The sequence below is a fragment of the Ictalurus furcatus genome, chromosome 21, assembly GCF_023375685.1.
Source record: "Ictalurus furcatus strain D&B chromosome 21, Billie_1.0, whole genome shotgun sequence".
In the NCBI taxonomy this organism is placed as follows: Eukaryota; Metazoa; Chordata; class Actinopteri; order Siluriformes; family Ictaluridae; genus Ictalurus; species Ictalurus furcatus.
Window position 1 is genome coordinate 7,754,216 of NC_071275.1, and position 18,548 is coordinate 7,772,763.

At 41.3% G+C, this 18,548-nt stretch overlaps 1 protein-coding gene across 8 annotated transcripts in view; it reads left to right on the forward strand.

Moving 5' to 3' along the window:
- slmapa (sarcolemma associated protein a) overlaps positions 1–18,548 on the forward strand; it is a 60,778-nt gene that overhangs the window by 25,257 nt on the left and 16,973 nt on the right. For 4 of the 8 annotated variants that reach the window (XM_053652403.1, XM_053652402.1, XM_053652405.1 and 1 more), the window contains exons 4-14: positions 7,939–7,975; positions 11,026–11,088; positions 11,267–11,362; positions 13,194–13,265; positions 13,355–13,495; positions 13,585–13,722; positions 13,824–13,992; positions 14,312–14,362; positions 16,688–16,750; positions 17,702–17,761; positions 17,910–17,981. In XM_053652403.1, coding sequence (XP_053508378.1) covers positions 7,939–7,975; positions 11,026–11,088; positions 11,267–11,362; positions 13,194–13,265; positions 13,355–13,495; positions 13,585–13,722; positions 13,824–13,992; positions 14,312–14,362; positions 16,688–16,750; positions 17,702–17,761; positions 17,910–17,981 — 962 coding nt within the window. Of the gene's footprint in view, positions 1–4,916; positions 5,336–7,938; positions 7,976–11,025; positions 11,089–11,266; positions 11,363–13,193; positions 13,266–13,354; positions 13,496–13,584; positions 13,723–13,823; positions 13,993–14,311; positions 14,363–16,687; positions 16,751–17,701; positions 17,762–17,909; positions 17,982–18,548 lie in introns of those variants that run through there. The other 4 variants (XM_053652406.1, XM_053652407.1, XM_053652409.1 and 1 more) reach the window with 3 other exon arrangements.

Consider the following 18,548-nt stretch of genomic DNA (forward strand, 5'->3'; position numbering starts at 1 on the left):
TGCGGCGTGGCATGGTGCAACCCCGTACTTCAGGGGTTTCCTCTGGCTACTCCGGTCCCCCCCCCAGTTTAAAGTCATGCATTTAATTCCTGATTGACATTTCCAAATTAATTGCATTAAATGTTGACACATTATCTCTACTTTCACTTGAGTATAATTTCACAATACTTTCTGCACCCCTGACAATTTTGCTAGCTCTAAAAGGTTGCATTATTTATAAAACAGTCCATCATTTAGCAGACTAAGTTGACAGATTAACAGATTAGTCTATTTATCTCTCCAGCGTCACGTTACGACATCTCATCAGGGTTATGTAAATAGAGAACACTGCGCACAACTCGGTCAGCTGTTAGCTTTAGCACGAAGCATTCACGACATCTTGCTGAAAGTGAAATAGACATTATCAAGTGTTGCTGTCAGCTGGTACAGTTGGAGGTCGCACCGATCAGCTTTGCTATGTGGATTCGTGTCGAGCTGCTACATGCCGTAGGTAGGAACGTAGATGAATGCTGACATCTAGACACTGTGTGAACGGGAAGCAGGACTGCAGGCTATGCCTCTGTGCGTGTTGTGAAAGCTTCGCAGAGACATGTAGCTGGCTCGCAACACGTGCCGCATACCCAGTGCTGGCAAAGCCTGTGGAAAGGAGGTGTACTCTACCCTGGCATCCATGCTAATTCCAGCAGCGTGGTTGTTTTTAGCCGCGTTCCTCATTTAGAGCTAAACCTGTAACCTAAGTTCAGAAATCGCAGATTCTTGTAGTTAAATAACTCCTCTTGGCTTGTCCTAGCAGTCAAGGTATTCTGCTCTCTGAATGAATCTGTAGGAGTTTTTAAGGAGTGTACACCAAAAAACATGGACCGACGATCTGTCGTTTAACCAGAGAAGTATTACATGGAGTGTCACTACTACTTTATATTTGTTTAACACTTTATTCCCACCTCCTGTTGTATTGATGAGCCGCATTTTGTTTGTTTATTTTTTTTCCAGACCATCGTGAAAGCACTGTTGCCCAGAAACCTAGTGGCCAAAGCTGCGTTCACGGCATGTCGTAATTACGAGCTTCCGACTCGTAAAAAGCGCTCACTCATCGTGTCGGACGCTGTGACGGACACGTGTGCCGTTTAATGTGTTTCAGACATGTTTCATGTATGCTTCCAGACATTCTTACCTTTTTATGTCCTTATCTGTAAATGTTATAAATGTTAGAAATTCACGCCATTATTTCCATTTGACACAAAGCCTCATCCAGACGGCGAGCGAGTCTCCGTTACACTTCACCGAACGAGCACGAGTCCATGCGTACGCGTCTATCAAACAGTGAGCGATAGAAAGGAAGCGCAATAACTCTGACTAAAATATCCATGTTGATCAAATATGTTGTTTGATGCTATATTTAGCGATATTTAGAAACTAAAGTGTTTTGAGAGCGGTAACTGTAACGGGCTTAGACATGTCATTGTATATAAATGTAAGAAGTGTCGTACATTTAGAGAATATAGGAACATGTGAATGTGTGTGTTACTACACTACGTTCAACCTCTTACCAGTTAACACTTAATAAAAAAGAAAAACAAAAGCACAAACTATTTTTAATATAGTGATTTAACTTTTTAAAAATATTTTTAAAAATCCTTTGCACGGTGTATAGCATACTGTAGCCCTGTTAATTACATTATACACACTTAATACCTTTTTCATAGCCTTCAGTTTGCACAGTGTTTGAAGGACCACTCTGGGCAGAATGCGAAATAATACCCCCGAAATAATACAGAAAATAAAAATTAGCCTTTTTAATCTAACTAATAGAAGTAATCGATTATCAAAATAGTTATTTGCAGCCCTACATGTATTACATAAAGCCTTCAGAAGAAAAGCGGCAGAAAAACAAACTTACTTTTCCTTGACTACTGATGGGGTTTTTTTTTTTTTCTCTCCCATTTTATTAATGAATTACTTTTGAAGGCATCTTTGCTTTACAGCATTTCTTTGCATGTGCCAGTGTCTTTTGCACAGTACTGCATGTCGTACAGTAGCTTATTAGCAGTGAATATGGTTGTGTTTTTGCTTGTGCATCTTCCTGCACGTTGTTCCTTTTGAATGAGGTGTTTGTAGTGGTGGTTGTTGTTACATGACAGTAAATATTTGACCAATTTGGGTCTGAGTGCTGGAATAAGCCGTGATTCTGTCTTTATACAGCGTCGAGGCTTCAACACTTGATAAGAGAGAGGCTGGGTTCATGCCATGATGTTCTACTCGGAGCTGTTCGCGTCCTCGACCCGGAATTAAGTGTTGACGGCTGCGAAATGACATTAAACTGTGTTGTGTCTATCGTCAGTCTTTAACAATAGAATTATTGCACAGAAATATTATATTACGAGAGAACCACTTCACTATGTTTTACCGCTGAAGCCGCCGCCAGTTTGAGTGTTTCCGCATGACGTTGCAGCGGTCAGGTTGGAGCTCTCCTAAAATCAACATTGTAATTACGAGTTCTACGCTTTTTACAAGTGAGGATCCCGTAATTACGGTAATTACGACATGGCGTTAACGCCGTTTAAGCTGTCGGTCAGGTTTGTTGGGGGGGGGGACGGTGGCATATCTCTGATATGCTGTCGTGTGAGTCAGTCATGTGCTTCAACACAGCGTCACTCTGACCCCCTGTTTCAGAAGGAAATTGAATGGATCTCTCTCTCTCTCCCTGCCCTCTTGGGGCTTTTTCTCTCCATGCCTGTGGGCCTGCAGCAGTGTTTAAAGACGTCCGTGATGAATTGTGTCCTGTGACCAGCAGAGCTCTCGGTCTGATCTCCCTATTTCAGTGCCATGTTCACGTTCGTGCTCGGCTCTCAGACCGAGGCCCTGTTAACGGAGGTATTTATAGAAGCCACATGCTGCTTGTTGTGTTTGAGCCTCTTCTTCTTCTTCTCTCTGGAGAGCAGCCAGGACGAGCGAGATGCAGGCCCCGGGCTCGCTTTTATGTCTCTATGCACCTCTGTGTAAAGTTTGCTTTAATGTTAGGGGTTATGGGTAAAATGTATTTTTTTTTATTATTATTTATTTTTATTCTCCTCCTCCTCCAGCGTGCGTCAGAACAGGCCTGAGTAAGCCGAGGGAAGCTTCTTTCCAAGCACGGCTCTGGAAAATTCTTCACAGCAATTTGACTGAAGACATCTGCTAAAGATATTTCTCCATGGGTTGTGTGTTTTTTATTATTATAAAGAAAGTTGCTCATCTTTAAACAGGCCCATGTTTCCTTTTCGCTCCGTATGAAAGCTGATGGGGTTACTACTTGACGTAATGGGGGGTGGGGGGGGTAAGAGGGTACTGTAGATATAGACGGATAAAGAGACTACAGGGCAGGGGCTCGTGCTGGTCTTTTTTCCATTTTCTGAGCGCGACACGCCAAAGGGAGATGGCTGTTTCCTCTGGATCTGATCCTGAGTACTGCCTCATCATTGTGTGTGTCTGTGTGTGTGTCTCGCGCTTGCTCTCTCTCTCGCTCTCTCTCTCTCTCTCAGGACAGGTCTTCAACAAATATTTGCCAGTTTCTTTTTTTGCTTTCTTGAAAGTAGGCGGTACCTTTAGTGCACTAATTTGCTTAGAGTAACACCATTTGAGACCGAATGGCAACAAAGGAGACCTGGAGCTCAGTCGGTTTTCCAGTTCATCCCAAAGGTGTTCAGGGATCTGTGCAGGACACTCGAGGTTCTTCTATTCCAACCTTGGCAAACCATGTCTTCATGGATTTTGCTTTGTACACAGGGGCATGGTCGTGCTATAGCATTACAATTTCCCTTCTGTCCAACTTGGAGGTCCAAAAGTGTTCCAGCATGACGTTCTAGATAATTGTGTGCTTCCAACTGTCTGGCAACAGTTTGGAGTAGAACCACATCCCCATATGTGGTGATCAGGTGTCTGCAAACGTTTGCACATATGCTGTGTTGATAAATTTAGAGTCAAATTTTATATTGGCATTTAATGCATTGGTGCACTTTTTAATAATAAGTAAATGTTTGAGTTTAGATTACTAAAATAAGGAATACATGGCTATAATTTACCAATGAGGGGAGGTGGGGGGAGTCTGTTCCTAAACTGGCAGGATGATTGGGGTAAATACCTGGATGTAATATTGCGCAAACTAGTTGTAATTATTGTTGTAGCTTTTATTGTATTGATTGTCATTTCTAGTCGGACAGAACCGATTGCGCTTGTATCAATTTTGGCTTGTATAACGAGTTGCACACATTTGACAGTTTCTGTAAATGTGAATGTAGAGGGTGATGCCATGATGACGGACGGTTCTCCTAATGGAGGCGATGGGGTGTCTTAAAAACACTCTGAAGACATCAGTGGAGCTTGCGTCTTCAGCCCTAGCACAGCAAGCACCACTGTGACTCATTGGAGGCTTACATAAACCTGACAAGACATGTGTGAGCACGCGCGCACACACACACGCGCAGGCACGCATATAGCAGACCGTGTGCCTTGGGCAACACTCTGCTCTAATTTTGGGGAAATCTGCTGAAGCCAGGTGGAGGCTCGAGCATTCCTCCATCAAGAGCTTGTCGTTTGGGTTCAGTAAATCTCATAGCCTGTCTCTCATGTCCTGATGTTACGCCACGGCCGACTGATCCCGAAGTGAACAGTTTCTGCATTCAGCTGTGGACCTCCGTACGTCTCGTTTGCTCAGAGGAATGCACTCCAACCTGTTAGCTTTGTTTCTCCGATCACAGGTACATCAGCCTGGAGATCCGGTTTGGCTGCTTAATAATCCTGTCTGGCTTTTACCACACGAAAAACGTGAGTTATCGAGATCTTGATTCTGTCACGCGCGTGTTTGAAGTTGTTCTTCGGCTGAATCGGAGCTCGGCTTTACCTAGTTTAATCTTGACCTGCAGCTCCAGGAGTCACGGCCGTGCTGTTACTTCACGTGGAGCCGACAGGATAACCATTTTCAAACTGGAAACTTGAACGGTCCGCTGACGAGGATGTGAAATCTTTTTGTAAAACGGCAAAGAAGTGTACTCATCTGTGATGACTGAGACTTTCAAAACCGGGAATTAAAATGAAGAATAACCATGACCCATTAAAGGATTTGTCCCGTTACTGTATCTTCTCTGGAGCTAAACGAGCACCTGCTTTAACTCTGATAACCGAAACCAACCCCAAAGAGGAAGAGTCGTGTGTTTGGTTCTCCAGAGGTCAAATGTGTGTTGATTAAAAGGAAACGATAAGCTAACTGTCGGAGGGTTGGTTGGGGGAAAGGTCACCTGACTTTACAGTTCTCCTAGGGAAGTTCGCCAATATGCCGATTAGGAAAGGGTGTGCACTCAAGGTACTGTACTTATATCTCTACTTTTTACTGACTATAAAGCAATCTGCATTCCATCATTATCAGTGGAGGTATCGTTCGAGGTAGGATAATGTGTAAATGTACAGGAGTATGTGTTTGAAAAGAATGATATAAAACAGAAATGTACTAAATGTTTAAGTAGCAGTGAGTGATGTGATTTATCATGTATCTTAAAAATGTCTTGTGGTGATTTGTGTCATGATGAAAAGGTTTAACAGACTGCCAGCAAAACAGAAGTTAAAAAGAAACCACATTATATATATATTTTTTAACGTATTTACATTTAAATTTAACATTCAAACTAGCCACTTCCAGTCAAAGTTGACATGAGGTTTCATCCGAAAGCTAATTTGTTTGCTTTAGATGTTGCGCATATGGTAATTTCAGCTTTAGTGATGTGTTCCCATGCCCTCAGAAGTGCATTGTTCATAAAGAAAAACAGAACTAATGAAAAAACATCCATCGAGCACATTGATTTTCACTGATTTCACTTACAAGTATAGACCCGCACACTGACGTATCTCTGATTCAGGAAACCGTTGGACAAAGTCCAAACGAATTGCATTTAAGCACGGTCATATCTGAGCGCTTTATGAGCGGACACGTGAGCGATGGTGCTGATACGGCGAGGAACCGCTTGCCAGTCAGTTATTACCAGATGCAGCCCTGATAAACTGGAGTTAAAACGTTACTAGGTGTTCTCACACTGTTGTAGTCGAACTTTATCCTGAATATGTTCCACAATGCGAAAGAGCAAGGAACGGCGTCCTGGCTTCAGAGTGTAGGCACGTGTTCAGTGGCCTTTTTGAGTTAATCACACTGTTATGACACGGCGCTGATGGCGAGGAGATTTCATCTCTGGCTCGCGGCCATTTCAGAAATGCAGTAGCACAGCTGACATTTCAGGCACCGAGCTTGTGTGTCTCGTTTGGAGGCAGGAAGTAGCATCCCGGTGTACGGAGCTGTTAGACGACACCCCTCTGCTTTCCATTAATGTCAACAAATTTCAAGCGGAAGAATTCGAGACTGAAAGCAGCGTCATGGCGGCTTTTTAAGATTTTTTACGTGTAGAAAACCTTCATTTGATTCCATTTTATTATTGTTAATTTTTCCAAGGTTGGTTTAATAAAATGTATTTTGCTTTAAAGCCAGTATTAGATGTACGCATTTAGATGTACGCATTCAGAACATATGGTCTCTCTCTACCACCGATACAGAGCAACAATTTTGATTACCTCACTGTGCACTTCAGCTTCTCATCAGGTTTCCTGTCCAATCAAACACTTTCTAGAATCTGAAGTGTCCCACCTAACAAAGTTATAAAAATCACCTTGCTGTTGTGAGCGAGAGAAATCACATCAGTAAGCATGGGTCGTAAATGCGTCTTCGGCTATTCGGGTTAGTGTTGGCAAAAATAGTTTGTTGGTTTTTTTTGTTTTGTTTTGTTTTGTTGTTTTTTTTCCTTCCTCCAATACATATTGATTCTGAATATTTCAAACGGTTTCAATAATCATTCTCCACAGTATCGATGCACCGATACCAGCTGCGCTTTCTCGCTGTCTCTTCTCTCCGACAGCGAGTTGAGACACAACGCAGTGCCTACATAGCCCCGCCTCTTTTCACTCACTCACAGTGCTGTGTTTTCATCACCCGTCTTGTTCGCTCCGGTAATATCGCGTTTTGTTATGGTGTTGTAAAAATGGAAGTGCAGAGCCTGCGTGACCCGTTTTGGTGGATAAAGTAAACAGCAGGAGTGCTATCTGGAAATTTTTCGGATTTAAGGCAAACGAACACGTTGCTACAGAGCAGTGCTGACAAAAGGTGCTGAAGCAGTCACTGAAGCACTAAACAAGATGGCCCACTAAAGCTGTTGTTGATAAGCGTGTTTTCCCGTTGTTATTCTCAAAGCACAGCTAGTTAGAAATTTTAGGCTAGAGTAATGGGTGTCTCTCTCACCTCTGTCGAGAATGTCTGGGGGGAATATATAAAAAGATTGCAATATATAGAAAGATTGTTTGGTTTTTTAGTTGCACTTTATTGCCTTTTGAATGTGAAAATGTCAGAGGCTTTTGAACAAGTTCACTATCTGCACTAAAGTTTTCATTCATGTTAAAAAAAACAAAACAAAAAAAACCCCCTTCCTCATTGTCATGTTACAGCCTTGTTTATTTTTATCTTTGAATAAAAATCGAAAATTTTGTTGTAAAATTTGTATTTAAAATCCCCCCTTGTTGCTTGCTGCATGTCTGGGAGGAAAAAATAAAAAATAGCCCTCCCATCCACCACCAAAGGTGGTGCCTTCTCTGGCTTTCTCGTTAGGAATGTTGGCACATTGGTATGCACCTGAGTGAAGTCAGTAAGTCTTATCTGGGAGTGAGCATTAGCTCCATGGTTACTCACCTGCTGCGTCACCGTTAAACATTAAACCAGAGCAAAGGCCGTTTTTTTTTTGTTGTTTGTTTTTTTTAACTCAGAAACTCTGGAAGGGTTCGCGTCCGGCTGCATGAACTGCACGTGAACTGTCATGAGTTAGCATTGTTTTGATCCACCATTGACCTGTTTTCTTTCTTTTTTGTTTCGCCCAGTGTCATTCAAGCACCACTACCACTACCTGTTGATAAGGTAAGACTTTTTCTATTCAACCTTATTTTTTGTGTTTGTGAAACACCATCTTTAACCGGCGACATTTCATGTGAAATTATTCACCATAACACTTACCCTAACTCGTTTTGTTTCCCTCTTGTTTATCCGAAATTGCGAGACGCGTGAGATTTTGATGCACGTTCATCGCATGGTGTCAGTGTCCAGCGTGTACGGCGCTTCCTTTTTTTTTTAAAAAATGTTTATAGCACTCGTTACATCGCCACACTTACTCCTCCACTGACTTTGCTCTGTACTGATTTCTTTTCTGTCGCCGCTGCCGGAGTTCATGTTTGTGTTGTATTGTGACCATATCAGGATAAAAGCCATCTTCTTTCAAATAATATGCTCAGCAGTTGAGAGGAAATGGTTCTCTGCCTTTATTTGAATCCAAGTGACTGAACATGACTTAATAATGAGGTGGGCCATGTACTGTATACACATTTATTTCATTTGTTATTATTTTATGTTTTTGGGACAGTATGAGTACATAGATCAGTCATTACTTGAGCTGTTTACTGCAAATTAAGCTGTTTACAGCAGTTAATATGGGTTTATCTCTGTATATCGTCTCAGTTGACTTGTTGGTAAAGAGTGTCACATCCTGTGGGAAAAGAGGAAGCACTCTTTTCTATATTCTCCCCCAAAACCAAATGGAAAAACCGAGTGTAAAACAAAGAACATTTCAGTATAGACATCGTTTAATAAAAGCACGTGTCGGAGAAGCAATACTGGTAGTTAAGGTAAGTTAGGGCTCCTAGCACAGGTGAAGCCTACAGACATATTATGGTCATGTGACTACTCACGATTGAGTGCATATTTTTGTTCATGTACAGATATTTGAATTCACTGAAACCAGTCTTTAATCCCACAACTTAACAATATCACCGTTCATAACGTTTAATACATACCCTAATTTCTCCATCTGGGGATTAATAAAGTATTATCTTCTAAACAAATTAATAAGGCGCACACATGATTAGTGATTGATGACCACTATCCATCACTACACTTACTGGTTGTGTAATTGGTGTATTTATGAATAATGTACAAACCAACATCAATAATGCAGGCTGACTTCCCCCTCATACCATCGTCTGGGTGGGATATCTGTTCCTCGAGGACACGAGCTAATGAGGAATTGAGCATTTGTGCTGACTAGTTACACACACACACAGACACAGAGATGTCTTTCTGTGAAGACAGGAAAGAGCTGAGTTCATGCTCAGAACACTTAATCGCATTAGCGAGCAAGCTGAAATCTAATTAAGTCTTTTCACCCTGCCTTTGAGCCTCCCTTCCTGATATGCACTCTTATTCGGACACTCTGCTCATCATTTTACGTTAACCTGATCTCCTCACCTGCTGATTTGTGCGTCTAGGAATTGGCTTTCTAGTCTGGATTTAATATTTTAATAAAAAACAGCAATAATGATGGTAATCAGTATTAATAATTAAAGCGGCAAGCAGCATTTACGGGGCCTCGCACACAATGGCAGCTAGGGGGCACCATCACAAGACTAATCTGAGACCCCTCGAGACATAAGTTTCGTATTGATAGGAAAAAGAGCTGCAGAGATATAGCCTTGTTTACGATTTTTTGTGACTTTACATGGAATCTCAGTTCCTCACATTCAGGGTGTGGTCCTGAATATATAAGTTTGGTGCTGATATGTAAATGCATTGCAGAGATATGACTTAAGAAGCTGTAAAGTCGTTAATGAGAGACAGCGTCACTTCCTGATTGGCGACTTCGTCGGCAGATTTGTTGGCTTGTTGCAAGTGGTTTTGAAAATCAAAATCCCCTTCCATAACGTTTGCGCAGATGGGTCTGAAGATCTTATGAGCCAAGTTTGGTGAAATGTGGACAAAAGTTATAGGAGGAGTAGCGTAAACGCCGCGCCCCTAATACCCCCCCCCCCCCCCCCCAAATCCAAGATGGCCGAAAATCTAATTGACGTCCTAGGGTCCATTGACATTTTGGCCACATGGTTCAAAGGTTATGGGCATAAACATACTTTGAAATTTTACCTGTAGGTGGCGCTAGAGCTTTGGGATATTGGGGCCCAGGTTTGGTGTATTTGTAGCTGAATGTGTCCTGAAGCTGTGTGCCAAATTTCACTTTTTACCACATGGTTCTATGGCCTCAACCCCTAAAAAATAATAATAATAATAACAATAAATGTAAAAAACATGGAGTGGGGGTGGTTGAACAAAAGTTAGTTCAAAATAAAGTAGTAAAATGGCTAAATAGTAGAAATGTGACACTTTTTTACAATTAAGACATATCTTCATGTGTTTGTCAGTTTTGATATTTATTCTCATTCGAGTGCTGCTAATTTTCAAACAAAAATAGGAGCTTCGTTTATATATTTATATTCACGTTCATCCCTAAGTTAAGTTAAAAGTCTGGTGTATTTGTAGTTTACAATGCTTCCTCTACATTCCTCTACCATCACTTACTCCTTACTCCTCCTTTCGGTGTGTCTGTGCTATCATAGAGAGGGTGTAGTTGGTGTTGCTTCCCTCTCAGCCCTCAGGAATGTGGGCCTGCCAGCACTCTGCCCTTTTACAGACGCTCGTAACAGTGCGCTCACCATCGCGTATATCTGACTGCAGCATCTGGTGCGGTCGGTTTGAATTGACCTACTCCTGTCTCCTTTCACACGGCACGTGGAGTCCTTCTTCCTGTGAGAGTATTCCAGCTTTTTCATTGTTGACAGCGAGGTCAGGATTTGTATTGAGTTGCCTCAAGGTTGCATTCATTCAAATAGGGGGAAAGGGGGAAAAAAAAAACTCCAGCAAATGTCAGCAGTGTTACCTATAAATGTACTTCTGTGTATTGTTAATCATTAACTGTACCACCATGAGTTCAGTATTCCCATTAGCATTCCTACATGAAGCACAGGGCGTGTATGTGCTTGTGTCATTGATTTTATAACCATTCCAGGTCTACAACCATGCCTGTGGTTGTGCGGTACACTGTTCTGAGGTGGCTCTGTTTTGACGCTGGTTTCCCTTTTTCCCTCCAGGTTGCCGCAAATACGCCCAGTATGTACTCTCAGGAACTGTTTCAGCTGTCCCAGTACCTGCAGGTACGGAGCTGCACTGACCCCTAGTGGCCACTTTTTGCGCATGTTTTTCAAATATGGAAGTAAAGTGACCAGCGTTCCTTTAAATATCAAAGGACACTATATTGAATTAAGCTAAACGGAATAATTGGTGCCTCTGACGAGCGATAATGGTGTTTTTGTGTCATTTTCACCTCTACAGGAGGCCTTACACAGGGAGCAGATGCTGGAGCAGAAGTTAGCTACGCTGCAGAGGCTCCTGGCCAGCACACAGGAGGCCTCTGAGAGCAGCTGGCAGGTAAAGACTTGGAGCATTGCACTGAGCTATTCATAAAAAAATTAAAATATAATCAGAAGGAGTGACTTGTATTTCTGTGAGGAGTTCTTCAGGTTATTCGTTGTGTTCGAGGACGCTTGTAGTTATTATTTATTGTTTGTACCTGCTTGATATTTTATTCATCATTTCTTGGTCCTATAAACAAAAAAAAGTCAATGAAACCACTGGCAACTTGAGCATGATGACGTGTTTACTGAAGGTGAGTGAATGAATGCAGGTCACGCAGCACCACACAGTAAATTAAATATGGCTTTTTTTTTTCTACTGCAACTTTTATTTTATATTTTATTTTTTTTGTCGCATGCGATCCCAGTCCTGATGAACACCTCTCTTTTGTGTCTTAAAACAACATATTATGCAAGGCACGTGTAGCGTCTGACGTTTGCCTCTCTTTAATTTTGCACTGAATTAAATCGCCACTAATCAACAAGATGACATTTTTTAAGTAAGCGGTTATGTAATAATTATAGAGTTGTGACCAAATTTCACCAGAGGAAAACAAATTATTAGCAAGCCACACACCCTCACTTTCAACCATGATAAATGGAGAATGTTTCGAGTTCGTTAATGTGAAATCAGACCTGTCGGTGTATATTCAGCTTGGATAACATTAGATACATGTATAGTTAACGTTATTTAACTGTTTTTGTTGCTGAAAATAATCAAGAACACTTTTTGGGCAAGAAAACAAACCTGATTTTACAAATCTAACACTTTGTGTTAAATAATTTTAACGGCATTGATGATTTAGAAAGTGATTAAAATACTAATTGCTCTCCTGCACCTGTCGGCCCAGCGGTGTTCAAACAGCATGGTCGAGCCTGTGACGGTAGAAACTTGACGGTGTGTGTACAGGGTTTTACTGTAATCATCAGGCAAGCATTTGCTTGGGAAGGAGGAAGCTAAAGCATGTGTGGTGGTTATCGTAAAACCCTGTATATACGCTTCCGATTAAACGTTTAGACACACTCATTCTTTATTTTTATTATTTTCCTGCATTTTTGTAATAATAGTCATCAAAGTTCTGGAGTAACACAATGGAACTATGGGAATTATGTCGTGATAAAAAAAAAAATCCTAAATAAACCCAAAATAATTTTATATTTTAGCGTCTTCAAAGTAGACGCCCTTTTTGCCGAGAATTTCCAGAAATGTATTCTTGGCGTTTTCCCGACCGATTTCTTGAGGAATTTCCCTGCGATGCTTTTTAAACAGGATTAAAGGAGTTTAAACCTACGCTGGACTCTGATCGGCTGCTTTTTGCAATATTTCCCTCCGAGTTGTCCGTTTAAACAAAATATTTAATTTGTAAATAAAATGTTCGTTTTGTAATGAAAGAAACGAATACGTCGGCACGATTATATTTTTGTCTACGACACCGATTTCAAACATTTAATCATACACCTTCAGATCAAAATGTTTTTAAGATAATGAGGAACATTTCAGTCGAGTGTCCACAAACTTTTGACCGGTAGTGTACATGCACTGTAGTTTCTACCTTTAGAAAATGTAATTGTGAAAGGGCGATTATTAAAAATGTGCCAAGATTTTACACCCTCACCCTGGACACGCCATTGTTCCTCTTCAGGGTTGGCAAGTCTGCTGAAGTCTCGAAGATTCAGTGTTAGAATTGATTAATCTTGGGTGGTGGGAAATGCTTCCACCAAAAGGTTGACTTGTAGACTGCATCTGAGGCTTCAAAACAACACTAGTATAAAATTCTTGTATTGCTTGTATTTTTCACCGAACTATTTCTCTAACACCCTGTTCGTTGTTTTGCAACTCTCTTCAGGCTTTAATAGACGAAGACCGGTTACTCTCAAGATTGGAGGTGATGGGGAACCAGTTGCAGGCGTATTCAAAAGTAAGGCTTTTGTGATGCAAATGTTTGTTCGCTGACGAGTCGTAATTCATCCCAGCACTCAGCGGTGAATATTTTTACAATCCCTCCAGAACCAAACGGAGGACGGTATCCGAAAGGAGCTTGTCGCCTTAACGGAGGACAAACTCAATTACGAGACTACAGCCAAAGAGTCCCTGAGGCGGGTACTTCAGGAGAAAATCGAGGTGGTTCGGAAGCTGTCCGAAGTGGAGGTAAGAGAGACCGGAACCACAGACTGAGCACCCGAGTGCGATCGGTCTTCACGTGCCTCGACTCACGTCGTTTCACTGCGCTTTTTCAGCGGACTCTCAGTAACACAGAAGATGAATGTACGCACCTGAAGGAGATGAACGAGCGAACTCAGGAGGAGCTGAGAGAGCTGGCCAACAAGTACAACGGAGCTGTGAACGAAATTAAGGATCTCACTGACAAGATCAAGGCAAGAACAATCAGCGTTTTCATTCAGGATGTAGAAATTGAGAGCCCACATTTCATGAAGCTTTTGCTGTTTGGTTCCCTCCCTTCCTTTCTTTCTTTCAGCTGGCTGAAGGCAAGCAAGAGGAGCTCACGCAAAAAGGCCAGAACGAAAAGAAGGAGCTGCAGCTGCGAATCGAGGAGATGGAAGAGAAAGAGCAAGCACTTCAAGCTCGGATCGAGGCACTACAGGCAGACAACGACTTCACCAATGAGAGGCTCACAGCTCTTCAAGGTATAACACGTGTGTGTTCGCACACACGCGCACAGATCCCTGCATCTCTTATCAGATTTAAGAGCCTGGTGGGACAAGCGGAGAACCTTAGGGATTTTCCATCGACATCGACCCTGCCACCAGGAAGTGGACATATAGTACAATACAATAGTTTCACTCTGAAATGGGTTTATGAATGGGAGAAAGAATCTCCCTGAATATAGTAATAACTAAAACGCCACACAGCTCAAGAAGTTATGTGTATCTTCATTTTTGTCTAGGCAATTATTTTCTTTATTTTTTTCGTCATCCCTCATTTTCCCCCATTGTCGTTTTTCAGTCCGGTTAGAGCAACTACAGGAGAAAAGCATAAAGGAAAACAACAGTTTAGGTGAGTTGGGGTTGCTCATGGCGGTTAGTGTCATCTGCTAACTTTGCATCACCTCTCCTACTAATTTGGCATGAGCGCTTTCCTTCTGTTGCCTGTTTTGACTTTTTCCTGTTTGTCCGACACCAGTCTCCGCCTCTGGTCTTTTCTGTTTTAAAGGTTGCGGTGTGTTTTATTCAGCTGTATTTGAATACATGCACACACACACACACACTCTGGGCAACATTTTCAAGGTCGTGTAGCCTGTATTCATGTTCTTCTTGGCTGAGGTGTTGTGCAGTTCAGTTTTAAAATCATTTGTTTCCACAAAAGGGCAGGACTGATTCAAACAACGTTGAGGTTACATAGGACGGGTTACTCGGAACCACCAGAGCTGCATGCGTCGTTATGTAGTAACTTCTTCATGTGGTAAACCACAAACCATCAGCCTCTTGGCAGAAGGGAAACAGCAGTGCTCTTAGGGTAGTATAGAGCACACAGGCCTTTGGTTAGAATGTAAACTTGGGAAAAGGGAAGGCTTTGTTTCAAATAAACCACGAAAGCGTTTCGGTAGCTGAACTACTTCTTTGGTCAGAAGATCGGTTGGGTTTAAATCGTACTACATCGCACCATCACCGTACAACAATTCGATAATGAAACCTTCGGCCTCATAATTATTCAGCACACGTTATTACAGTGGCAGTTTATTATTATTTTTTGCGCACACAAATTTAGCAGCAGAATGAATGATGGGAGTGCACAGGTGGGGGGAAAATTAATAGCACGACAAATAACATGATGGTTGAGCATGACTGAGAATACAGCATGATGTTGTTTAGCAGCTCTAATCACTCACACCCTCTCTTTCAGCAAATTAACACTCGTCTGCTCTCAGTTTGAAAGTGCTCTTGTTCAGTCACTAATCAAATTCATGTGATGTGTTTGAGACACTCATCTTAACTGTCTTAACTCTAAAGAGTAACTATCGAAGCCTGTTTCTGCCACGTAGGTGGGAAAGATAATAATCAAAAAGATAACTGTGACTTATTTCTCACAATTGCAATTCTGACGTTATTTCCTGCAATTTTGGGAACAATTTACAATTCTGAATATTTTTTTTCCTCCCCTCTCTGACAATTACCAATTTACATCTGGCAGTTTAGACATTCACTCGACATTTAGCGAGTTGCAACGAACACACTGACAAAGCATCAGTCGTTCTCTATAAATAAGCTGTATACAGTAAGAACAACACTCCTCAGCTAGTCCAGACGAGGAAAACCAGGCGCTAGTGTGCACTCATTACCTGAAGTTGTTCACGTTTCAGGTGCTTTGTCAAGTGGACGTGTAGCTTGCAAGGGGAAAAAAGTCTGAATTCTGAGATGTAAACTTGTGAGGAAAAAAGAGAACTGAAATGTTAACTTAAAATTGCAAGAAAAAAATTCTGACTTGTGAGAAATTTGCAGTTCTGATACAAAAAAAAAGATTTAAAGTAGCGATTGAGCGAAATCTCAATTCTGACATATAAAGCCACAATGACCTTTTTTTTTCCTCTTTTCTTGGGCTTCCATAGCTAACACAGGTTAATATTTATAACCACTAATGATGATGCAGCGTTCAGTCAGTGTAGCAGTGGTTTGCCAAAAATAAACTTAAATTTCACTTGCTTTATTTATTTTTATTTATTATTATTTTTTTCCCCCCTGAATGTTCAATAAGAGATTTAAAGGGCAGTATAAATGTAAGGTTCGGTTTAATATGTAAGAAAAGAAAAAAAAAATATATACAGTGATTAAAAAATAGTCCTTGTGAAATTAAAGGGATATCACCTGTGTGTGTAATAAATAAATAAATAAATAAATAAATAAACAAACAAACACACACACACACACACACACACGAGAGACTATGAGAATTTATATCATGCCTCGAGAGAAATTTATTCGTCAGCACAGCGGTTTTAATTATTGTTAAGTCTTTTAAATGAAGCCAGGCTTCAAGTGCAAGCAATTCTTATTTATGTAATATTTCCAAAGGTGATTAAATTTGGTTAATGCGATAGGGTATCATTAGTTAAGGGAACGTGTCCTGACTTTGTGGGAGCATGTAAAGGATAGCTAGGGTGTCATTTCAGTGGCGTTTGTAGCTTCCTGTGTGTCTGTGTCCAGCCCCCTGCATCTCTGTCTCGTTCCGTCTCATGTCCTATGTTGTAGAGCTGGCTTTTATTAATATTATTATCATTATTATTATTCAAACCACCACTTAACACCCCTCGACTTAAAGTAGAGGGACATTCTCCATCCAAAGCCAATATTATTATTTAATGGTGGGTTTTCCTTTCTTTGTTAGACCACTTTCTTTTAAAGAGTGGAGGGGACTGCACTTTAATCCAACAGTTCATTGAGTGCCAGCGTGAGTACACAGCATTCTTTCCACTGCCTTCTACAGCCGCGCTAGCGAAAAGTCTTACTAATGGACGTCAGAGCCACCGAGGAGAAATCCTTCTTAGTTAAGAAGGAAATTCATCTGAGTTCTCTCCACAACACAGGCTGTGTTTTTTGTATGATTTTTATCCTAAGAACCTTTTGTCTTTCTCTGTAGGCTGTCCGAGCAGTTTGTAAATAACGTGGCTTTATGTATTTAATTTAGCTTAATGTTGCTAATGGAAGTTTGATATTTATTAAGTGATATGTTTGATATCTAGAACGAACAAATGCTTAGATTTGTATGTATTAACCAGTTCATGTTTAACCCCACCCAGTCTCTTGTCTATACAAGTCTAGCCACTGTACTTGTGTAGTATACTACAGTATACACAGCAAAGTATGGTAGAGAAGAACTTCCTGCTTTCTGTCATGCGGAGTTTCCACACTAGGCCGGTGATATTTATTTATTGATTGTACTGAGCCTTAGAAGTTGTGGGTTTTTTTTAGTCAGTACTCAAAATAGAACACTAAAAGACCCCACCTTTAGTCAGTCCTAACTTGTGTATCTTCTATATTTAAAATGTTTACTCTTATAACAGTCCCTGCGATTCTCACGTTCCCTTAGCACTGTAATTCCTTTCCGTCCTTTACACGGACTGCGCAGTAAATTGGCCTTGCATGTCACCTGTGACCATCCCACCGCTCACTGACTTTGGTTTCCCATTCACTGTGGGTTTTCTCCCTTCACATGCATGGCCCTCTCACAAGGTGCAACAAGCATTGTTTTGTTTTTAAATGCGCCACTTGCCAGGTATTCGATAACCGGATCCGTTCCAATCGGAGCCGTTTGCCGACGCCATCGCTGGCTGTTTGTCACTCAAGTCAGTTGCGCACAATTTGAACACATGGTCATACAATGCCTTTCTTCTCTAAACAGCCGTGAAGCAGCTGAAAGGAGCCGTGGATTCTTCCATTCACAAACTGTCCAACTTTGACGGTAAGAGGAGGTGATTTGAATAAATCCCTGCCCAAACCCCTGCTTGTAATTGGACTGATTTTGTTTACTCGCACCCTCGTGGTGTAAATAAGCGGCGCGAATGAATGAATGAATGAATTGCAGTAAATATTATCTTTTAATATTTCAGAGGTCATAGATGCACATCTTCAGAACAACCAAGCAGATGACAACAGTTTCACCAGTCCAGAGAAACTTAAAGGTATGTTTCTGTGTTCACGCACGTTTTATACGCGTCGGGTTCGCGTGTACGTCGTTTTGCGTTAAATTGCTTAACGAGAAATGACTTCTGAATATCGGCCAGAGCTGTAGCAAACCTCGTACTGCTGGCAGATCTGTCTGTATTACTGTGTTTTGAAAGCCACTGCTGCAGTGTTTAAAACCTTCGACCAGGGAATAGGTTAATACCCTTGAACATACACAACACGTCTGTGCTTCCATTGGAGCGAAACCTCCCAGGCTTGTTTGAGGTTGTGGCTTTTCCAACTCTCCCTGGAGCTGCTTATTATTCCCTGGGGTTAGAAGCACAGATTATGAATTTCACATTAGACCATTGACTCAGCAGCCAAAAATCACTATACACTTCAACACCATGTGTTATGAGATCATTGCTTTTCTTTCCTCTTAGCTAGGTCGAGCAGGCCACGATCATATAGTGTTAAACGTACACTAAAAGTAATTGGTGTTGAGACGTGACATGATTGATAACTGTAATGGAAATATCTTGACACTTTTTTTTTTTTTTTTCCTGTGTTTTTTGTGTGGGACA